Here is a 24,301-nt window from a genome sequence, read left to right as displayed (position 1 = left end):
CTTAATTAACTCCTTTTTACCTCTAGTTTTATATATATTTGCATATATATACATATATATGCACACATATATATCTTGACATTTCATCCTATACAGTTTGTCCCTGTTCCCTCTAATTATACTTCTTCTATCTACCCTGTTGATAATAACAATTTTTAGAGTTACCAATATCTTCTTTTCTTATAGGTATATAGTCAATTGATCTTATTGGGTCCCTTAAAGAAAAGGTTTTTGGTTTTTTGTCTTTTCCCCACTCTCTTAATTACCTTATGGTGATTCTCTTGAGTTCTGTGTTTGAGTAGCAAAATCTCTGTTTAAGTCCAGTTTTTTTCTTTACAAATGCTTGGAAGTCTTCAATTTTGTTGAATGACCATACTTTCCCCCTCAAGAATATAGTCAGTTTTGCTGGATAGTTAATTTTTGGTTGTAGACCTAGCTCTCTTGCTCTCCATAATATTATATTCCGTGCCTTCTGGTCCTTCAATGTAGATGCAGCCAGATCCCGTGTTATCCTCACTGTGGTTCCCTGGTATCTGAATGACTTCTTAGCAGCTTTTAATATTTTTTCCTTGGTTGGTAGTTTTTGAATTTGGCTATAATATTCCTGGAAGTTGTCAGCTGTGGATTAAATGTAGGAAGTGGTCTGTGGATTCTTTCAATTTTTACTTTTCCCCTCTTGTTCGAGAATGTCAGGACAGTTCTCTTGTATAATTTCCTGTAGGATGATGTCCAAATTTTTTCTTTTGTCATGATGTTCCAGCAGATGAATAATTCTTAAATTGTCTCTTCGAGACCTGTTTTCAAGATCTGTGGTTTTGTCAATCAGGTGTTTCATATTTTCCTCAAATGTTTCATTTTTTAAATTTTGTTTTATATATTTACTGCCTTGTGAAGCCATTTGCTTCTAGTTGTTGAAGTCTAATTTTTAAAGACTGAATTTCATCCCTAGCTTTTTAGTCATCCTCCTTCTGGTCTGCTTTTCTTTGTAGATCATCTTTAACCTTTGCTTTGTTTTTCAAGTAGTCAATTTAGGCTTTTAAGACATTTTTTCTTTTTTTATATCATGTATTTCCTTTTCCCAATTGTCTTCAGCCTCTGTTGAATGTTTTCTGAGTCTTGAGATATTTGAATTTTGAGTTCTTGAATTAATTCAATTTGGGTTCTTGAGTTAATTGAATTTTAAGTTCTTGAGTTAATTGAATTTAAAGTTCTTCCAAAGCCTGTGTCCATTTCACTGAAGTTTCTATGCTTTTCCTTGGTTTTCCTTTATCTCAGTGGTTCCCAAACTTTTTTGGCCTACTACCCCTTTTCCAGAAAAAATATTACTTAGCACCCTGGAAATTCATTTTTAAAAAAATTTAATAGCAATTAATAGGAAAGATAAATGCACTTGTGGCCATCACCACCCCCCTGGATTGCTGCAGCACCCACCAAGGGGCAGTAGCACCCACTTTGGGAATCACAACTTTATCTTCTGATCCATTTGCTCTTTGTTTGATTTCTGGATAGAAGCTGTTGATTGTGGTTTCTTTTTTCTGTTCCTGTTGTTTATTCATATTTTTCCTTCTTTCTCCCCTGTAATTGGCTGTAATCTTGATCCTCTGATCATTTTTTTATCTGTGGGTTTCAGCTATTCAGCCCTGGGAGAGCTTCTTCTCTGTTTTGTTGATTAATTGTGTTATTGGGACCTTTGGCCAGATTTTCCCCAGCTGGTGGTAAAAGCTAGAGAAGTGAGTTTGGCTTCTTTCATTGTAGTCTGTGGGGGAGGGGTGTTGGAGCTTCCCTGCCCTCTGAAGACTTCTTGTCTGTTGTATTGATAGGTTTAAGCCCAGTTGTGGTTGATCTGCACAGCTCACAGTGCCCTGACATCAAAACCTCGAGAGAAAGAGGGTGGGGGTCAGCACAAAATGGAGGGTATGTTCACCCTGTCTGGGTTTCTCCCCCAGAGGCCTCCCTGCTATCTGTGATCAGAGCCTTGGGTTTGGCACAGCTGTGCCAGAGAGGCACTCCCTCAGACTAGTACCCCCATCCACCCAGAGATTCCAGGATCTGCTGGAGACCTAGCACATTAGGTGAAGGAGGGGATCTGGGATCTTCCTCCTTTCTTTCCCCTCCCACCCAAGAGTTCTAAGAATTCAGGCTTTTTTTACCAAGTACCTTTTAAGTTGGGTTCAGCTGGAGGATCCCCCAGCTCTGTTGTGTTGTCAGATTTGGTTTTCTTTTCCCTTGGAGCCCTTTGTCCTTGATTGGTGGTAAATGGCTTTATGGAGGTCTGGAGCATTCCTGCTTATATGCAGCCATCCTCCCAGAATTCCCGAGATATATTTTTAAACAAGGAAAATGCCATTTCTTTAGTTAAATTATATTCTGGAGAAGGATTTTATTGTAGGGAAAAGAGGCATTCAAAGAAAAGCAAAGGCTACTCTCAAGAAGTAGGGAACAGGGAAAGTAGGAGCATGAATCATGTAACCATGTTAAAAATGAATATTAATAAATGTTTAAAATTAAAAAAATTAAAAATTAAAAAAAAAGAAGTAGGGAACAGAACAATATCTTTCATGCCTTGGGTGAATGCAAAAAAAAGAGTGTTGATTTTCTTCATTTGATCTCAGTTCCTGCAACCAAAGAAAAGATACATTCAAAAACAATCATGAAGGAAATTATAGGGACTTCCAGGTTAAGATGGCTGCAGAGTAGAAGGAAGGAGCCTTTCTTTCCTATCCTACCAATATAGTGTACCTCCAAATGACAAAGAAACCAAATCCAGATGAAAGAAAGGACCCCACAATAGGGCGTAGTATAGAAGGTATGTGGGATTTGGGCACTTCCACACTATAAGGAGGGGAAATATCTCCCATCAAAATGGGAGCTGTTCAACCCTCCCCAACCACACCCACAGTACCAGTCAGAGGCTGCGCACCAGATTTAGAGCAAGTAGAGCACAAAATCTAGCTCTTTGGCAGCTAACTGGCATCATTAGGAGCTTGCCCCTGAAAGGAGCAAAACTTGTGACCCCAGGAGGCTACAGTACTCAGACCTTGGGCACGGGAGTGGGGCTGAGAGAGGCAGAGGACAGTGGAAACAGCTCAGCCCGCTGAGACTCATGGGAAAACCCAAGGTTAAGGAGCAAGTTTGGGCCAATTTCCAGGCTCTGGACAACTGACTTGGACCATGGGAGCTTGACCCTGCAAACAACTAGTCTAGAGACCCCACGAGGCTGGGGAGCACAGTACTTGGGCACAGGAGTAAAGCTGACAGTTGAGGCCTAGCCTAGCAGACAGTGGAAGCCAGGAGACTCTCAAAGTAGCCTCGGGCAAAAACTGCTCCTTAGTTTCATACAAAGAGAGTTGGCTTGCCTTACTCAGACTTCTGGCTGAGAAAACATAATGATGCCAAGTAAGGCCCAGGAAATAACAACCAAAAAGACCAAGAAAAAAGCTCTTAACACTTGACAACTTTTGCATAGAAAAAAACCCAGAAAACAGGAGGACAATTAAAGACATCTAAACACTCCCCCCAAAATAAAAATGGTCACAATCTTTTGAAGAGTTCAAATTTGAGATCATGAGAAAGATGGGAGGGATCTGGCAAGAAAATAACAGTTTAAAAGGCAGAATTTCACAATTGGAAATTGAGGCCAAGAAATCAAATGAAAAGATAAGCAAATTGAAGACTAGAAATGACCAGCTGGAAGCCATAAAGAGCCAGATAGCCCAGATTGAAAAGGAAAACCAAAAGATTTTAGTTGAAAAGCAGTCTTTAAAGGCTAGAATTGGGCAAGTAGAAGCCAATGATCTCACAAGACTGCAAGAATTAATAAAGCAAAGTCAAAACACTGACAAAATAAAAAGAAACATGAAATATCTCACGGAGAAGACAATAGATAAAGAAAATAGGTCTAGAAGAGACAACTTGAGAATTATCGGTCTTCCTGAAAAATCAGAAATTAACAGAAATTTGGAAAGCATATTAAAAGAAATTATCCAAGAAAACTGCCCAGACATTCTTCAAGAAGAGGGCAAAATAGACATTGAAAGGATCCATAAATCACCCTTTATACTAAACCCTCAAAAGACAACCCCCAGGAATATAATTGCCAAATTCAAGAGCTTCCAAGTAAAAAAAAATGTTACAAGAAGCCAGAAATAAAAAAATTCAGATATCAAGGAGCACCAATCAGGGTCACACTGGATCTGACAGCCTCCACACTACAAGACCACAAGGCTTGGAACATGATATTCAGAAATGCAAGAAAATTGAGTCTCCAACCAAGGATCACCTACCCATCAAAACTGACAATATACTTCCAAGGAAAAGTATGGGCATTCATTAAGATAAAATATTTCCAAGTATTTGCACAGAAAAGACCCGGATTAAATGGAAAGTTTGATAGCCAACCACAAAAAAAAAACAAGAGAAACATGAAAAGGTAAATAAGAGAGGGGAAAGAAAGAAAACTCTTATTTTCAAATTTGCTTCTTTAAGGGCTTCAGTAAGATCAAATTATTTGTATTCCTGTATGGAGAAATATTATGTGTAATTCTAAAAAATTGTACTCACTACTATAGTAATTAGAAGAATTAGTCATAAGGAGAAGTTGGAGTACTAAATTGTCTAAGATGATGTGGGGGCAGAAAGTATGGGAGAGGGGATAGAAGATGGCACCAAGAGTAACTTGAAGGAATAAGAAAAGTAGGATAATCTATATTACACAAAGAGGACATGGGAAGGGGAGGGGAAGAATATTATTATAAGAAAAGGAGAGTAAGAGAAAGTTAATAGGAAATACTTAAACTTTACTCTCAGTGGAAGTAATCCTGAGAGGGAAGAGTAGCTCATTCCATTGGGATATCAAATTCTATCTATGCCTAAGGATAAAGTTAGAAGGGATAAAACAAGGGGGGCAGTAGGGTGGGTGTCTCATAAGGGGAGGCAAAGAGATGAGGAGAGAATTCATTAGCCCTTAAAAATGATAAGAGGGGAAGGGAGGGGTAGAAAGGGTAGTAAACCAAGGGAGGGGATGGGGGGACTGATTTAAAACAAACCACTGGTTTAAAAGGAAATAGCATAAGAAGAAGGGGCAGAACTAGGAGAGGATACCAAAACTTTAGGGAACACACAGCTCATAATTATAACCCTGAATGTGAATGGGATCAACTCCCCCATAAAACAGAAGCAAGTAGTAGAGTGGTTTAGAAACCAAAATCCTACCATATGTTGTCTACAAGAAACACACATGAGGCAAGTGGACATACACAGGGTTAAGGTCAATGGCTGGAGCAAAATCTTTTGGGCTTCAGCTGAGAAAAGGAAGGGGAGGAGTGGCAATTATGATTTCTGATAAAGCCAAAGTAAAAATAGATCTCATCAAAAGAGATAGGGAAGGTGATTATATCCTGATAAAACACAGTGTAGATAATGAGCAGATAACAGTACTCAACATGTATGCACCAAATGGTATAGCATCCAAATTTCTAAAGGAAAAACTGGCAGAGCTCAAGGAGGAAATAGATAGTAAAACTATACTTGTAAGAGGGTAAACTAGATATTTAAGTTATGGTCGCCAGGAATCGTATTAACTTTATTACAAATTAAAATAGACCCAAGTCAGGTTGACTTTTATGGAAGTTTATTTACAGTTAGGAAGGTTGAAGGCAGGGAAATAGAGAGGAAATTTGGCCCAGACCAGAGGTCCAGGCAATGTAAGAATTTAGAGGCCCCAGCAAAGGAGCACAGAGGATAATTAAAAAAGGCTTCTAGCCACAAGGCCTTTTACAATTAGAGAGGCAAGAGAGGCCTCCTTGAGGCTAGAGCCTCCAGAAACACCAAGGGAAGAGAGAGAGTCAGGCTAACTTACCCACATGACAATTCAGAGGGAAGCCATCTGAGGTCTCACCAGAGATCCTTCTACACCAAGTTCAAAGCTCCAACTGCCTCCACAGGAAGTTCCCATCATATTTAAAAGATAGCATCTTTTGTCATTTCCTGCATCCACCTTCAATTTCAAGTGGACAAATGGCAGCCTCGACACTGTTTTGGACTGCCCAAGGCAGTCCATTATTCTTGATTTATTACTTATTGTCACCTGTGGGTAACAGATCTTGCCCTCCCCACTTAATTCTAAGTTGGGTGGGGTAACATTATTTCTGATGGCTAGAGTCTGACAATGAGTGAGGATGAGCTAATTCTATTTACATAATAGTGGGAGATCTAAGTATTCCTGTATCAGATCTAGATAAATCAAACCAAAAAATAAATAAGAAAGAGATAAGAGAGTTGAATGATATCCTAGAAAAATTAGATTTAATAGATATGTGGAGAAAAATAAATAGAGTCAAAAAGGAACACACCTACTTTTCAGCTAGACATGGTACATTCACAAAGATTGACCACTTACTAGGGCATAGAAACATGGCAAACAAATACAAAAGACCATAAATAATAAATGCAACCTTTTCAGATCACAGTGCAATAAAAATAATAATCAGTAAGGGCACATGGACAGGCAAATCAAAAATTAATTGGAAATTAAATAATATGATTCTCCAAAATCAGATAGTTAAAGAACAAGTCATAGAAACAATTAATAATTTCATTGAAGAGAATGACAATGATGAGACATCCTACAAAATCTGTAAGAAGTAGCTAAAGTAGTACTGAGAGGGACATTTATATCATTGAGTGTATATAACAACAAATTAGACAGGGCAAAGGTCAATTTACTGGGCATGGAAATAAAAAAAAAACTAGAAATGGAACAATTTAAAAATCCCCAGTTAAAAACTAGAGATTATAAAAATCAAAGGAGAAATCAACAAAATTGCAAGTAAAAACTATTGAAATAATAAATAAGACTAGAAGCTGGAACTTTGAAAAAATAAATAACATTGACAAAGTACTGGCAATCTAATTTAAAAAAGGAAAGAAGAAAGCCAGATCATCAGTATCAAAGATGAAAAGGGAGACCTCACCTCTAATGAAGAGGAAATCAAGGCAATCATTAAAAACTATTTTGCCCAATTATATGGCAATAAATGTAGCAATCTAAGTGACATGTATTAATATTTACAAAAATATAAATTGCCTAGATTAACAGCAGAAGGAATAGAATACTTAAATAATCCCATATCAGAAAAAGAAAATGAACAAGCCATTAAAGAACTCCCCAAGAAGAAATCTGCAGGACCAGATGGATTCACAAGTGAATTCTATCAAACTTTCAAAGAACAACTAATTCCAATACTATACAAACTATTTGACACAATAAGCAAAGGAGTTCTACCAAACTCCTTCTATGACACAAATATGGTACTGATCACAAAGCCAGGTAGATCAAAAACAGAGAAAGAAAACTACAGACCAATCTCCTTAATGAATAGAGATGCAAAAATCTTAAACAGAATACTAGCAAAAAAGATTCCAGTAGTTGATCATGAGGGTTATACACTATGATCAGGTGGGATTTATACCAGTAATGCAAGGATGGTTCAACATTAGGAAAACCATTCACATAATTGACCACATCAACAAGCAAACCAACAAAAACCACACGATTATCTCAATAGATGCTGAAAAAGCCTTTGGCAAAATACAGCACCCATTCCTACTGAAAACACTAGAAAGTTTAGGAATAGAAGGGCCTTTCCTAAAAATAATAAATGTTATGTATCTAAAACCATCAACAAACATCATCTGCAATGGGGATAAATTAGAAGCATTCCCAATAAGATCAGGACTAGAACAAGGATGCCCATTGTCACCTCTATTATTTAACATTCTACTGGAAACACTAGCAGTAGCAATTAGAGAAGAAAAAGAAATTGAAGGTATTAAAATAGGCAATGAGGAGACCAAACTATCACTCTTTGCAGTTGATATGATGGTCTACTTAAAAAATCCTAGAGAATCAACTAAAAAGTTAGTGGAAATAATCAACATCTTTAGCAAAGTTGCAGGATACAAAATAAATGCACATAAATAATCAGCATTTCTATACATTTTCAAAACATTGCAGCAGGAAGAGTTAGAAAGAGAAATTCCATTCATAATCACAATAGACAATATAAAATACTTAGTAATCTATCTGCCAAGACAAATACAGTAATTATATGAACACAATTATGAATCCCTTTCCACACAATTAAAATTAGATCTTAACAATTGTAAAAACATTGAGTGCTTATGGGTAGGATAATTAACATAATTAAAATGACCATTCTACCCAAATTAATTTACTTATTTAGCGCCATACCTATCAAACTACCAAAAACCTCTACTGAATTAGAAAAAAAACAATAAAAAAGTTCATTTGGAAGAACAAAAGACCAAGAATGGCAAGGGAAATAATGAAAAAAAATATGAAGGAGTGTGGTCTAGCAGTAACAGATCTTAAACTGTACTATAAAGCAGTAGTCATCAAAATAATATGGTACTGGCTAAGAGACAGAAGGGAGGATCAGTGGAATAGACTAGGGGTTAGAGACCTCAATAAGACAGTCTTCCATAAACCCAAAGAACCCAGATTTTGGGACAAAAGCCCACTATTTGACAAAAACTGCTGTGAAAATTGGAAAATAATTTGGAAGAGATTGGGTCTAGATCAACATCTCACACCCTCTACCAAGATAAGCTCAGAATGGGTGAATGACTTGAATATAAAGAAGGAAAGTATAAGTAAATTAGGTGAGCACAGAATAGTATACCTGTCAGATCTATGGGAAAGGGAAGATTTTAAAACCAAGCAGGAGTTTGAAAAGAATCACAAAATGTAAAATAAATAATTTTGACTACATTAAACTAAAAAGTTTTTGTACAGACAAAACCAGTACTACCAAAATTAGAAGGGAAGCAACAAATTGGGAAAAAACTTTATAACAAAAAACTCAGACGAAGGTCTAATTACTCAGATATATGATGAGCTAAATCAATGGTATAAAATATTAAGCCATCTCCCTATCAATAAATGGGCAAGGGATATGAATAGGCAATTTTCAGATAAAGAAATCAAAACTATCAATAAGCACATGAGAAAGTGTTCTAAATTTCTACTAATTAGAGAAATGCCAATCAAAATATCTCTTAGGTATCACCTCACACCTAGCAGATTGGCTAAAATGGCAACAGAGGAGAGTAATGAATGTTGGCAAAATTGGGACATTAATACATTGCTGGTGGAGTTATGAATTGATCCAACCATTCTGGATGGTAATTTGGAACTATGCCCAAAGGGCTTTAAAAGACTATCTGCCTTTTGATTCAGCCATAGCACTGCTTGGTTTATACCCCAAAGAGATCATAAGGAAAAAGACATATACAAAAGTATTCGTAGCCACACTCTTTGTGGTGGCAAAAAACTGGAAAATGAGAGAATGTCCTTCAATTGAGGGATGGCTGAACAAATTTTGGTATCTGTTGGTGATGGAATATTATTGAGCTCAAAGGAATAAAAAACTGGAGGAATTCTATGTGAACTGGAATGTCCTCCAGAAACTGATGCAGAGTGAAAGGAGCAGAACCAGGAGAACATTGTACACAGAGACTGATACACTGGTACAATCGAACATAACAAACTTCTCCACTAGCAGCAATGCAATGATCCAGAGCAAGGCTGAGTGACTTATGAGAAAGAAAAGTAGCCACATTCATAGGAAGAACTGTGGTAGGAGAAAGACAGAAAAATAACTGCTTGAACACATGGGCTGATGGCGATATTATTGGGAATGTAGATGCTAAACAATAACTCTAGTCCAATTATCAATAATATGGAAATAGGTCTTGATCAATGATACATGTAAAACCCAGTGGAATTGTGCGTCAGCTAAGGGGGATTGGGAGGGTTTGGGGGAGAGGGAAAGAACATGAAATATGTAACTAGAGGAAAATGTTCAAAATAAAAACATAAAAATTTAAAAAATTAAAAATGAAGGAAATCATGTAATGCTTAAGGAAATAATAGGAAGATTTAGTATATATGCACACTATGGTATCATACCTATGAAGATAGGTTTAAACATATAAGCAATGAAAATGAAAGTAAAAAGGGAAATTGAAAGTGAATTGTCTACTACTATGGAGAGAGCATGCCCAGTCACAAGATTTGATAGAGTTGCTAGGATTTAGGTCAATTCACTCAGCCTGCCATTCTGTGGTGGTAGTCTGAGATAGGAATGTAATACTGCCAGCCTTGCCAAAAAATCACAAAGAGCCAATGTGATGCTATGGGAGGCTTTTTGTTAATTAAATTGCCCTTTAGATTTCAGGTAATGCCATGTTCAAATGATGGATTGTATTCATTTAATTTGGAAGTCTTTTCTTTTTACTCGAGGAAATAGGATATAAAGTAGTTTCTGTTCTGACAGTGAAATAAAAGAGACATATATGTATTTATATGGCTCTATACGTATGTTTTATTGTTTGTTTCTTTTAGAAGAGATCACACCTGAAATGAAGGTGACTCCAACAGAAGTGAGCCTTTCTGTGGAAGAAACTGTACAACAAAAATTTATGAGTGATGTTTCCAATAGCTTAGCTTGGAGAGAATTTGGTGTTAAATCTCAAAATTCATCTCTTACTGCACATCAAAGAATGCACACTGAGGAAAAATCTAGTGAATGTAATCAGTGTAGAAAGACTTTCATGCACATGGCCAGTCTTGCTGTACATCAGAGAATCCACACTGGGGAGAAATCTCATGAATGCAAGCTGTGTGGAAAGACATTCAAGGTGAGCTCCAATCTCACTGTACATCAGAGAATCCACACTGGGGAGAAACCTTATGAATGCAATCAATGTGGGAAGACATTCAGTCAGAGCTCCAGTCTTGCTTATCATCAGAGAATTCACACTGGGGAGAAACATCATGAATGCAATCAGTGTGGAAAGACATTCAGTCGAGCCTCCAGTCATGCTGAACATCAGAGAATCCACACTGGGGAGAAACCTTATGCATGTAGTCAGTGTGGAAAGACATTCAGTCGGCCCTCTCATCTTGCTGTACATCAGAGGATCCACACTGGGGAGAAACCTTATGAATGCAATCAATGTGGAAAGACATTCAGGGACAGCTCATATCTTGCTACACACCAGAGAATCCACACTGAAGATAAATCTTATGAATGCAATCAGTGTGGAAAGACATTCAGTCAGGCCTCTCATCTTACTGTACATCAGAGAATCCACACTGGGGAGAAACCTTATGAATGCAATCAGTGTGGAAAGACATTCACTCAGAGCTCCAGTCTTGCTTATCATCAGAGAATCCACACTGGGGAGAAACCTTATGAATGCAATCAGTGTGGAAAGACATTCAGTCATAACTCCAGTCTTGCTGCACACCAGAGAATCCACACTGGGGAAAAACCTTATGAATGCCATCAGTGTGGAAAGACATTCAAGGTGAGCTCCAATCTCACTGTACATCAGAGAATCCACACTGGGGAGAAATCTCATGAATGCAAGCTGTGTGGAAAGACATTCAAGGTGAGCTCCAATCTCAATGTACATCAGAGAATCCACACAGGGGAGAAACCTTATGAATGCAATCAATGTGGAAAGACATTCAGTCAGAGCTCCAGTCTTGCTTATCATCAGAGAATTCACACTGGGGAGAAACATCATGAATGCAATCAGTGTGGAAAGACATTCAGTCGGGCCTCCAGTCTTGCTGAACATCAGAGAATCCACACTGGGGAGAAACCTTATGCATGCAGTCAGTGTGGAAAGACATTCAGTCGGCCCTCTCATCTTGCTGTACATCAGAGGATCCACACTGGAGAGAAGCCTTATGAATGCAATCAGTGTGGAAAGACATTCAGGGACAGCTCATATCTTGCTGCACACCAGAGAATCCACACTGAAGATAAATCTTATGAATGCAATCAGTGTGGAAAGACATTCAGGTACAGTTCCAGTCTTGCTGCACATCAGAGAATCCACACAGGGGAGAAACCTTATGAATGCAATCAATGTGGAAAGACATTCAGAGACAGCTCCAATCTTGCTTATCATCAGAGAGTCCATACTGGAGAGAAACCTTATGAATGCAATCAGTGTGGAAAGACATTCAGTCAGGCCTCTCATCTTGCTGTACATCAGAGAATCCACACTGGGGAGAAACCTTATGAATGCAATCAGTGTAGAAAGCCATTCAGTAATAGTTCCATTCTTGCCTATCATCAGAGAATCCACACTGGGGAAAAACCCTATATATGCAATCAGTGTGGAAAGACATTCAGGGACAGCTCCAGTCTTGCTGCACATCGACGAATCCATACTGGGGAGAAACCTTATGAATGCAATCAGTGTGGAAAGACTTTCAGCCAGAGCTCCAGTCTTGCTGTACATCAGAGAATCCATACTGGAGAGAAACCTTATAAATGCAATCAGTGTGGAAAGACATTCAATCGGAGCTCCAGTCTTGCTGCACATCAGAGGATCCACACTGGCCACAAACCTTATAAATGCAATCAATGTGGAAAGACATTCAATCGGAGCTCCAATCTTGCTGTACATCAGAGGATCCACACTGGGCAGAAACCTTATGAATGCAATCAGTGTGGAAAGACATTCAGTCAGAGCTCCCATCTCGCTGTACATCAGAGAACCCACACTGGGGAGAAACCTCATAAATGCAATCAGTGTGGAAAGACATTCAGGGACACCTCTAGTCTTGCTGTACATCAGAGAATTCACACTGGAGAGAAACCTTATGAATGCATTCAGTGTGGAAAAACATTCAATCGGAGCTCCAATCTTGCTGTACATCAAAGAATCCACACTGGGGAGAAACCTTATGAATGCAAGTGTTAAGCAAATTTTCATTGCTTTCCCCTATTTCTATTTAAGAGGTAAGGAAGAATAACATTCCTGAGTAAGAAACCCACTGCTGTGTAGTTTGTAAGTTGGTGACAGTCAGAATGGTATGGTTGAGTGAGATTAGTAAGTGGTAGGTAGTTGGAAAGGGCTTTTTTGTCTCTGGGTCCCCTGAGGAGAGGAGTATATGTCTTTCTGGCTGGAATTGAGAGTTTCTAACTGACTATTGGATGCAGAGAAATGGATTTAAGGTCTTATCAGCCTTATTGATTACTCATTAACTAGGGTAGATAGGTAGAAAGATAGTGGGCATATTATTATATAGAGAGTAGGAGACTAGGCCAGGCCTTGGCCTGGCAGAAGTTACTACCTTTGAAGTCAGATGGATTTAGGGCTTCTTAAATAACATTTTAGTTAGGATTGGAATCTTTAGTTATAAGCCGTTATAAGATTATTCTCACTTCCCTCCTTTCTATTTTTCTATTCCTACTAATAAACTAAGTGATTTGCTTTTAAGAAACCACTCTCCTGACTTTTGTTCAAGCTCCTGCCCCCAAAATTTTAGGCTTTTGCATAAGAAATGTGGAAAGACTTTCTAAGTGAGATCAGAAGTTGCTCTACATTAGAGAATCCACTCTTGGGAAAAAACATCATGAATGTAATCAACTACCTTCCTTCTCTTCCTTTCCCTATATTTCCCTACTTTTTCTACTGTTAATGTTAGAACACAGTCCATGTAGAAAGACTTTCAGCCAGAACTCTAGTCTTGCTCTTGCATAATTAGAATTTTGCTCCTCAGAACTGTCTATCCCATCTTCCCTTGTTCCTTCTCACATTATGTGCTAACGTAGGGAGGATATATTTTCTGTAGGTCTGCCCTCTTGCTCTTTTCCCATGAATGCGGTTTGTGGAGGTGGTGTGAGTACCAGGCAGGAGAATTTCATTCACATGGCTTTTCCTCAGGCTTTTAATTTTGTTGTTTTTGTCTTCTACTTCAAGTGATTATTAATAAACTTTTAAAAATTTTATACTTGTAGTTATTGGATATTAATTTAAATCTAGCACTATACATCAGAGAATCCACATGAATGAGAAACCTTATGAATGCAAGCAATATCAAGACATTCAGTCAGAACTCCCTTCTTGTTGTACATCAGAGAGTTCACACTGGGTAGAAACCTTATTAATGTAAGCAATGTGGAAAGCCATTTGCATGGAACTCCACTCTTGCTCTCCATCAGAGAAACCATAGGCTTTCACATAAAGCTCTGACCTTGCTCAAAGTCAAACAGTTCACTCAAATATGTCATAAGATATACTAAGATTAGGTCCAAATGCCATGGATATCATAGATTTTAAAATATGAAATAAAATGCTTGGCAGTAAAATTACTTCTATTATCTTACATAGAAAATCGCCATGCACCTATCACATTGACACTCGGGACAGAAACAGAGCTGAGGCCAGAGCATGCATTTGCCTTCCAGGAGAGAAACAAGAATGCAAGGATGTGGAGAGAGCTTTGGTCTGACAAGCCTGTCTTGTTAAGGGAATTTGTCTCATTAAGAGACTATGTTCGGATTCACTCCTATGCAAGGACACTCTGGCACTATGGTTTTCAGCAAGAATTATTTATTAATTATAAAATGGGCAGTGAAATATTTGATTTATAGCAGCAATAAAATATACAACTAAGAAGTATAAAAGCAAAAGCAATAAGAGAGTATATAAACCAAGAAGATATTACCAACTTGGGGGAGACACCAATTCCTGGGTTCACAAGGCTGAGGGTCCCTATACAGCCACCCAGAGTCCCTACTGGGAAGGTCCCGAGCAGAGCATCCTCTCCGCAGGGCTGAGGGCTTTGTAAGGATCTTTATGGAGGTCGTAGACAAAAGTGGCTTTTGGCCAGTATGCTTGCATAACCTGGCTAATCTTGGCAAGGAATGGGGCATGTGAGATTAAAACCAAAGATGTTGGACTAAACAATTTGGGTCTGAGAATCTTCCCAAGAGAGGGGGCTAACCCTCCCTGAAAGATCCATGGGACTGTTTACAATTTTTCGGGAGTGGTGAGTTCCCAGAAACTGTCTGCATACAAAGAGTCAGACATACACCTGGGGCCTGGCCAGGGTCCCAGGAGATATCCTCCTTCATGCCCATCCTTGAACCAATACCACGTGGTCATATCTAGGTTCAGAGTTAGGCCTATGCCAGGATAAGCTTTCCAAATTCATATATGAATCTTTCAAAGCCCTGGGCCCAGTCAGTAAAAATGGATTAAATGTAAAATATATTCTAGGAAAAATCCCTGACAACACAAAGGAAGGACAAAACCAGCTCACACTCTAGGATCTCAGCATGGAGGTGGTTTAAAAAGAAGCAACAGATCCTGAATCTCATTCTGAGATGATCCAGTGAGACAGTGTTGTGGAATGGAAATGTATTTAATTCAACAGGGAAATAAGAAAATGGAAGGACAAAGATATTTAAGAAGAAAAGCAATCAAAAGGAGGAAATATCAAATTAAAATGATAAAATAAAACCCAACATTAGAATAGGGCACCTACTATGTGTCACACACTTTATAAATATTCTCTCATTTGATCCTCATTGAGCCCTAGGAGTTATTATATCCATATTATAGTTGAGGAGACTGAGACAGAAGGAGCTCCTGTGAATGGCCCAGTGTTAAAAGTCCTAGCCAGTGTCTGAGGTAGAATTAGAATGCACCACCTCCTGTATTGGGATTTTTAAAAAGAATATCACGAAAATACCAGTAACTCTATGAGGTGGGAAATAGGAAGAGAATTGTATGGTCTTTCTTGCTGAGGGATGAAAATTCTTTTTTTAGTTTGAGCTCTCTAAGTAGCCAACAATATGACTTGCTACCTATCATGGGAAAGATTTGTTTTTCCATCGACTCATGACAAACATTACATTGAATTATAAATGTGCTTGGAGATCAATGTCATAGATTGCTTTGGGTTTTTTTTAAAAAACACTTTCTCTACAAAATCACCTTCATAAGAATATGATTCCATTTTTTCTTCAAATGGCAAATTGGCTACATTCTCACTGAAATTGCTGAATGACTAACCTGTGTTGCAGAGCAAGGCCTTTAAGGAGCTTTCAGCCAGAAGAACCAGAACTTAAGTGGAAAATAAAGTTCAGATCAGAAAACACACACAGCATTGCAGTGAGTGGCCATTGGAGGACTTTTTTTTGAAAAAGCTTGTGGTCAATGAGGGTTTCATAACATCCTCCTCTCTGCATGTCTAGCAAGAATAATGCAAAATCAAGTTATGTCTTTTTTATAAGTTTTTTTAAACCCTTAACTTCTGTGTATTGGCTCCTTGTTGGAAGAGTGGTAAGGGTGGGCAATGGGGGTCAAATGACTTGCCCAGGGTCACGCAGCTGGGAAGTGTCTGAGGCCAGATTTGAACCTAGGACCTCCCGTCTCTAGGCCTGACTCTCAATCCACTGAGCTACCCAGCTGCCCCCTCAAGTTATGTCTTGATCCCATGATTATAAACTTGATAAGATGCAATTACAGAGTAACCCAGGAAGGGACAACTCCTCACATGGAGAGACCACCAGTGAGTCTGTGTTTTCCTATGAGCATGAATGGTTGACCTTCCTGGAAGTTTGGAAGTAATTTGGTGTCAAGTTGAGAAACTAAAAGAACGTGTTACAGGGTCAGAAGCAGTCAGAGTTTGAGGTTGTCATTGAGTGCACCCCAAAAGCATCATAATCCTGGTTAGGATCATTTGGAATCACTATAGGAAAAAATTATGTTTGAAATAGTTGTTACACAAGAGAGAAAATATTGTTATAATAAATTGGGCCATTAATTCTTGAAGTGCCAGTAACTAAATTTTAGTCCAAGTCCTTGGAGCATTATCTTAAATCTTCTAAGGGCTCATGAACCACTAAATGGGAATGGCACAAAAGGACTAATAATGAAGCATGCAGCCCATTTCCTTACAAAAAAAAGAATGATCGATTTAAGGTTCTACATGAGATATATTTTTAAACGTGAAAAATGCCTTATCTTTATTTAAATTATATTCAGGAGAAGGATTTTATTGTAGGGAAAAGAGGCATTCAAAGAAAAGCAAAGGCTACTCTCAAAAAGTAGGGAACAGAAAAAAATCTTTCGTGCCTTGGGTGAATGCAAAAACAGTATTGATTTTCTTCATTTGATCTCAGATGCTGCAACAAAAAATAAGTTCAAAAGAAATCATGAAAGAAATTAAATAATGCTTAAAATGACCTTGATGATGAAATAATAGGAATATTTAGTATATATGCACACTGTGCTGTCATACCTATGAGGATAGGATTGAATGTATAAGCAAAGAAAACAAGAGTAAAAAGGAAAAATTTAACATGAATTGTCTACTACTATGGAGAGGGCATGCCCAGTCACAAGATTTTGTCTGAGCTGCTAGGATTTGGGTCAAGTCACTCAGCCAGCCATTCCAAGTTGATGGTCTGAGACAGGAATATAATACTGCCAGCTTTGCCAAAATCACAAAGAGCCAATGTGATGCTATGGGAGTTTTTTTGTTAATTAAATTGCTCTTTAGATTTGAGGTAATGGCATTTTCAAATGATGGATTGTACCCATTTAAGTTGGAAAACTTCTTTTCTTAGTCGAGGAAATTGGATATAAAGCAGTTTTTGTTCTGACAGTGGAATAAAGGAGATATATATGTGTATATGTGGCTCTGTACATATGCAGTACTGTTTGTTTCTTTTAGAAGGAGAGCTCAGACTTGAAAGGAAGGCGACTCTAACAGAAGTGAGCCTCTCTGTGGAAGAAATGGGCCAAGAAAGATTCATGAATGATGGTCCCAATAGCTTAGTTTGGAGAGAATTTGGTGTTGAATTTCAAAATTCATCTCTTACTGAACATCAAAGAATGCAAACTGAGGAAAAATCTAGTGAACATAATCAGTGCAGAAAGACTTTTATGCCCAGGGCCAGTCTTGTACATCAGAGAATCCACACTGGGGAGAAACCTTATGAATGCAAGTAATGTGGAAAGTCATTCGCATGGAGCTCCATTCTTGCTCTCCATCAGAGAAACCATAGATTTTCACACTGAGCTCTCACCTTGCTCAAAATCAGACGATTCACTCTAGTATGTCATAAGCTGTACTAAGATTAGGTCTAAATGTCTGTATGTCTTTTTTTAACCCTTAACTTCTGTGTATTGGCTCATAGGTGGAAGAGTGGCAAAGGTGGGCAATGGGGGTCAAGTGACTTGCCCAGGGTCACACAGCTGGGAAGTATCTGAGGTCGGATTTGAACCTAGGACCTTCCGTCTCTAGGCCAGCCTCTTAATCCACTGAGCTACTCAGCTGCCCCTAAATGTCTGTATGTCTTATACCTAAAGTGTGATGCCATAAGCAAATTAAAGTGGGAGTATATAATAGTTTTAACTTTCAGATCAATTTATTGATAAGGGAATAATTTATGAGCAAATGAGTAGTAGGTAATGTTATGAGATATATCATAAATTATTTTTATTAAATTAATAATAAAATCAATGCAAAGTTAAAAAAGGTAACAAGTTATCATTTATATTAAAACAATAGGTTCAATTAAATACTTCAGTTTTAAACATTCTAATCACACTAAAATACCCGATTTCATCATTTCAAGGCATCTAGATCTAAAGAGGAGTTAATTCTGAGATCCGGCAAAAAAAAAAAAAAAAAAGGTTGACCCTTTTTCTTCGCTGGATCTGTAAACATAGACAACTTCTAAATTTTAGGAATTTGGGGGATAAAAGAAATAGATGAACAAATGGATGAACTAGCCGCATTGACAAAAAACCAATTTGGGAGCAGTCCCCTATTGGCATAGTAGTGTACATTCAAAACAATACATTCAACTCAATTTCAACTCCCCATAGTTCAATTTTGATCTTCATGGTCCAGTGAAGGGTCTTTAGGCATCTTTTTGGTGCCTTCACCAAATAGGTCTGTCTTCTGGATTCTGGGGAGATGGCAAAATCCTTATCCTGAAATTATTCTCAAAAGAATTTAAACTTTACATTATAGATTATAAAACATACATTTCCTTCTAAGAATTATACAAGTTGTGGCATAGAAATCATTTTTTAATGAGCATCATTTCATAGACAATGTTTTCTCCAAGATCCTCATGAAGAAAAGAATTAAAAGATAACAAATGATATCATAGATTTAAAATATGAAATAAAATGCTTGACAGTAAAATGACTTCAATTATCTTACATAGAAAATCACCCTGAATCTATCAGCCTGACACTCTGGACTGATTTCACATAGAGACCAGTGTAACTTAATCACAGATCAAATTTTAAGCCTATTTTTTAAGACTATTTTTCATTAAGGTCTGTGCTACCCATTATTGACAAGGTCAAATATAATCATCCTACTAGGAAAACACATGTATTTAAGTGACAATACATTATAATTTATTTTAAGGCAGTTCCATCTAATCTAGATTCACAGTTATAAATGGTACCCTACAGAATTTTTTCTTAAGACACATTTGCTGCCAGCTCCTCAAATGACAGGGCCTCTACTTTCAGTTAGTGTGGCTGCCCAGGTTTGATGGAAATATTCCTGCTCTGAACTAGGAGGGTCTGAGTCCTGGGGATGAAGGAGGGAAAGAGGCAGGTGTTGAAGAGGTGGGGCAAGTGGAGCCCCAGAGAGGACCATGTTGGTGGGTAGTTACTAGAGAGAATTCAAGTCCTGGGCAAGAATTTGGAGGCCTGAGTAAGAAACAGGTCTAGGACTCAGAAAGAAATGCTCTTAAGAATTTTAGGGACCATGAGAAACTTCTCAGAAAGAAATGTTACCTGAAAAGACTGAATCCAAGAGATCAGGGTAAACATGGACAATGTATTTCAAGAAATGGAGTTTGTATTCTTTGTGTGCTTATGGGGCCTTCCTTGATACAAATAACTGATCCCCCACACCTGCCACATTTACAGAGATTGTGATGTAGATGAAGATGGAGTTCTGATGGACATAGGGCTAATCATGCTGCTAGATCATGTTTTTGGTTGGCTCCACAATGGAGACAATGGAGTGGGGGAGAGCAACTTTCTTAGACCTGGTTTCACCTTCCCCTGCTTTTCTGCTGGACTAGGGAATGAGTGGGTCATTGTCAGATAAAGCAGAACTGAGAAGATGGAGATGGGCCTCGTGCCATTTTCTTATCGATCCTGTTGACAGGTAATGGAAGGTTGTCCTGTACTGCCTTTCCTCCCATCACTGCTAAAGTTATGGTTCTTTGTCTCTGAACTGAGCTCAGAATGCAGCTGGTCTGAAATGTGTCAAGTTTAGAAACTCAGCTCCTCTGCTAATCATGTGCATGGCCTTGGAGAGGGTGTGATGAAAAGGGAGTTGAGCCCCAAGTCTTTAGCTAGCCAACCAGCTCTATCCTTCAAGGCTGTCTGTTTGACCATCCAAAAGTCTGAACTGAGATCTTGTACCCATGCAGGGAGGGACATGGCCAAAGACAGCTCAGCAAGGATTACAATGTCTCTGATTGGCCTTTGTTGGGGATGGCTTGGTCCAATGAGAGTCGCAGGTTAGAATGAGTCCTTTGTGCAGGCTCTTAAGAGGAGGACTTTACTGCCTCTCCTTCCCCCACCCCTTGGGAGGAATCCAGAACTGCTGGATCACAAGGTCAGAGATCAGACTCTGCTACTTGTGGAGTGACTGTGCCCTGTTCTCCCCCCCTTAATTACTCCAGAGATAACAGCAGGCAGGTCAGTGGTAGATGAAGAATTCTTAGACTCTCTCCTGAAAAAGTAGTTGTAGAATCATGTCATACTTGCCCTTGCTTCATATAACCCCAGAAGAGGGAACCTCGAGAACCAAGGAGGGAGTTTCTGAGCACAGAGCCAGAAGGAAAGGATTTGGCAAACTCCCAGCAATTGCAGAAGTGGCAGGGTAATGGGAGAAGGGAATTAATAACCTCCTTTGTTTTAACTAATTCCATCAGCAACCTATGATGTAATCAATGAGACTTTACCATTGAGATGTGCAAATACAGACACACCCTCAGAGAAAGGAAGTTGAAACCAACAAGATAGGAAGTTGATTCCACAAGCACTCCCTCTTGGCATTGCCAGGCAAATTAAGGAACTATGATTGGTTCCTGAAATGTGAGATGGGAGTACTAGTGGGTGGAGAAAACTGCTTATAAGGGGAAGTAAGACACTTGGATTCAGATTCACGTGCTGGTGACTATTGTGAAGAAGATTCCTTAATTATTATTTAGGAGACCTATCAGGCAGGGCTGGAGAATTCTAAATGTAATGGGGAAGGAGGATGTGTGGCCTCTCTCTGAGACGGACTCCATGGTGGTTGGGACAAGTTGTAACTGATCCTGGGAGACCTCAGAGAAAGTGGAGTTTGCATCCATATTTCTTTATATCCAGAAGGAAGGCTGTCATCTACTTGTGGGAGATTTTTGGTAGAGACTATTAATCCCACCCAGAGTTACAGGTTAACTTGGGCTGGGTTAGCTCCCAGATCTACCCACTTGAAGAAGTATAGATAGTGGTCCTGGAAGAGTTTCAACATCACTGGAGTGTGTCAGGACTCTGCTGTGAGAATACCCACTTCAGTCCTGCTATTCTTTGGGCCCTGTCTTGCTTTAGTTCTCAGTTCAGTGTAGATAAGTCCCTCCCTTGACCTTGTGGTTTGCCCATAGTCTAGAAGTGTAGAAATCCCTATTCCCATCCTTTAGACCATGGGTCAGCAATATATGGCTCTCAAGCCAATTAGGCTCTTTCTGCAGGAGCCATAAAGTCAATTTTTTTTCAGGCGCTGTTACAGGAGCACTCACTGTGAGCACTGTATGGCTCTCACGAAATTACATTTTAAAAAATGTGGTGTTTATGGCCGTCATGGCCAAAAAGGTTGCTGGCCCCTGCTTTAGACCATAGTTCCCTTAATTAAATTTGTTACAAACCCTCTTGTCATTTGCTTGCTAGTTTTCCCAGACCCCTTGTCTGGGTGGGGCAGGGTGACAGTTAGGGCCTAACTGTCACTTCTGTCATCAGTCATTTCCTTTAACAGCTAAACCCAGTTTCCCTAACTTGTTTAGTCCCACCTATTGTCCATTCCTGTTTCCTACTCACCCTTCTGAACCCACATATGATATTTAAGTTATCTCCCCTGGCTTTCCCCATAAGATGACTCTGACTGAAGACACATTCTTACTTTGGGGACATTCTTGCTGGAGACATGACTGTTGCAATGATGAGTAGGTCAACAGGGGCCTTGAGCTGGTAACAGGCTAGCAGGAGGATAGTGCTGATTGTTAGGATGGAGTGAGCAACCTCAGTTGGGCTTGAAGCTTGTTTATGGAAGTACAAGGATCCAAACTCTGAGAACTGAGTGCCCAGGGAATCGCCACTGCTTGCCTCCAGGCTCCTTTAAGATATCAGGCAGCCGGTCCCACCCTGCTGAGGAAACTGCCTCTTATTGTTCAATGGCAGTCTGGCAGGAAGTGCCTGCCTCTCAGCAATGGATCTTGTTCCAGCCCTAACTGCTCAGAATTCCCTTCCTGTTGCCTGTTCTCCTAGCCTTTGATGGTAGGGAAATAACCACAGGATTCACTGGTTAAGGCTATGGGATTTATTGGTAACTGGGGAAGGAACAAGGCAATGGTAAGAGGGTTAGGAAATGCTAAAATCTGTTATTGAGGTTTATCTGGCTAAAGTTGGTAGAAGGTCCTTGGAAGGTCTAGGCACACTGAGGGCAGGCAGCCCTCCCGGCCAAAGTCATCCTACCACTTTCCTACATTTCTCTGACTTTCCCAAACCTTTATTTTCCTAAACCCTAAATAAACATCCCTAACTATCCCTGGAGCTTGGCTTGATTTAATTTCACTCCCTAGCCTACCTACAGGAAAAATCCAGTCAATTTCCTGCTCGTGCATGTGGGGATCCCCAACTACCTTCCTTCTCTTCCTTTCCCTATTCTTCCCTCCTTTTTTCCAAAAGAACACAGTCCATGTGGAAAGGCATTCAGTCAGAGCTGTATTCTTGCTATTGTAAAATTAGAATTTTGCTCCTCAGAACTCTCTTTCCCAGATTCCCATGTTCCTTCTCACATAATGTGCTAATGTAGGAAGGATCTATTTTTTGTGTAGCTCTGTCCTCTTGCTCTTTTCCCAGGAACACAGTTTGTGGAGGTGGAGTGAGTGCCAGGAGAATTTCATTCATGTGGCTTTTACTCAGGCTTTTACTTTTGTTCTTTTTATCTTCTACTTCAAGTGATTATTAATACATTTTTAAAAATTTTATACTTGGAGTCACTGGACATTAATTTAAATATAACACTGTACTTCAGAGAATCCACACAAATGAGAAACCTTATGAATGCAAGCAAAGTCAAGATATTCAGTCAGAACTCCCATCTTGCTTTGTGTCAGAGAATCCATGTTGGTGAGGAACTTTATCAATATACTCAATGTTAGAAGATATCCATAGTGGGCTCCAGTCTTGTTGTATATTAGAGAATCCACACTGGGGAGAAACCTTATGAATACAAGCAATGTGGAAAGCCATTCGTGTGAAGCTCCAGTCTTGATCTCCATGAGAGAAACCATAGACTTTCACATAGATCTCTCATCTTGCTCAAAATCAGACAATTCACACTAGCCAGCAGCTTGACTTCCTGTGGGAGGTAAAGGGCTACCTATCCAGGAATGGTGGAAGATTGGCGGGCTTATCAGAGCTCATCTACCTCACCTGACTGTGGAGAAGGAGTATACCCATAATTCATCTTTGGAGGTGTTCTATTTAACTAGGAAAGATCTAGAAAAGGGTCTGACCATAACTGCCATGCTTTTCAGAAGGTTTTATCTAAAAAAATCCTGTCAGATAAGCTTTCAGGTTTTACCTCAGGGGTCAGACCACCTGGGGTGAACTTAGCCATTGGAGTTCATTCATAACGGTTTTTGGAGACAGCTTTTGGGGAATAAATCAAACCAACTACTGAGGATCATAGATAGTTAGCTTAGTCACTTTTGAGGATACCTAGATAGAAACAGGGAGTGAAGTTAGCTGGAAGAAACAGAAGGCTCCCTCTTGTGAGGGATGTAGAGGATTCTGAATAATTAGTTAGATCCCTTAGAGTTAGGGACCCCTTGTTCTGATCCTGTTTGTATTCTCTCTTAAAATTAAAAAGATACTGTTTTATAACTATTGTCTCCAAGGCATTTGTGCAACTGGCTCAGTGAGAGAAAGTGATTCAGTTTCACTCTCAATAACCAGAATTTAGAATACCTAGCTGAGTATTCAGGGGGATTCCTGAGTGGATCTACCACTATCCACATCTCTGGGTCTCTCACTCTTTCCCTCTCTTGAAATTCTTCTATTTCATTGAATACTCATTTTTCCCCAGAAGGATTATGCTCAGTTTTCTTAAGTAGATGACTCATTGTGGAAGTCTTGGGTCCTTTGCCCT

At 39.0% G+C, this 24,301-nt stretch overlaps 1 protein-coding gene and 1 pseudogene across 1 annotated transcript; one reads left to right on the top strand and one right to left on the bottom strand.

Annotated features, from left to right (window-relative positions):
* LOC123239261 overlaps positions 1-24,301 on the bottom strand; it is a 583,074-nt pseudogene that overhangs the window by 77,342 nt on the left and 481,431 nt on the right.
* Positions 10,585-12,615, top strand: LOC123238997 (zinc finger protein 658-like; the record flags this gene model as incomplete). The annotated part of the gene is made up of 3 exons (XM_044666264.1): positions 10,585-10,722; positions 10,855-12,088; positions 12,257-12,615. Coding segments are annotated over exons 1-3 (1,731 nt in total), but the record flags the coding sequence as incomplete, so codon positions are not given.

Source organism: Gracilinanus agilis, chromosome 3 (assembly GCF_016433145.1).
Source record: "Gracilinanus agilis isolate LMUSP501 chromosome 3, AgileGrace, whole genome shotgun sequence".
NCBI classification, from domain to species: Eukaryota; Metazoa; Chordata; class Mammalia; order Didelphimorphia; family Didelphidae; genus Gracilinanus; species Gracilinanus agilis.
This window is presented reverse-complemented; position numbering and strand designations above follow the sequence as displayed.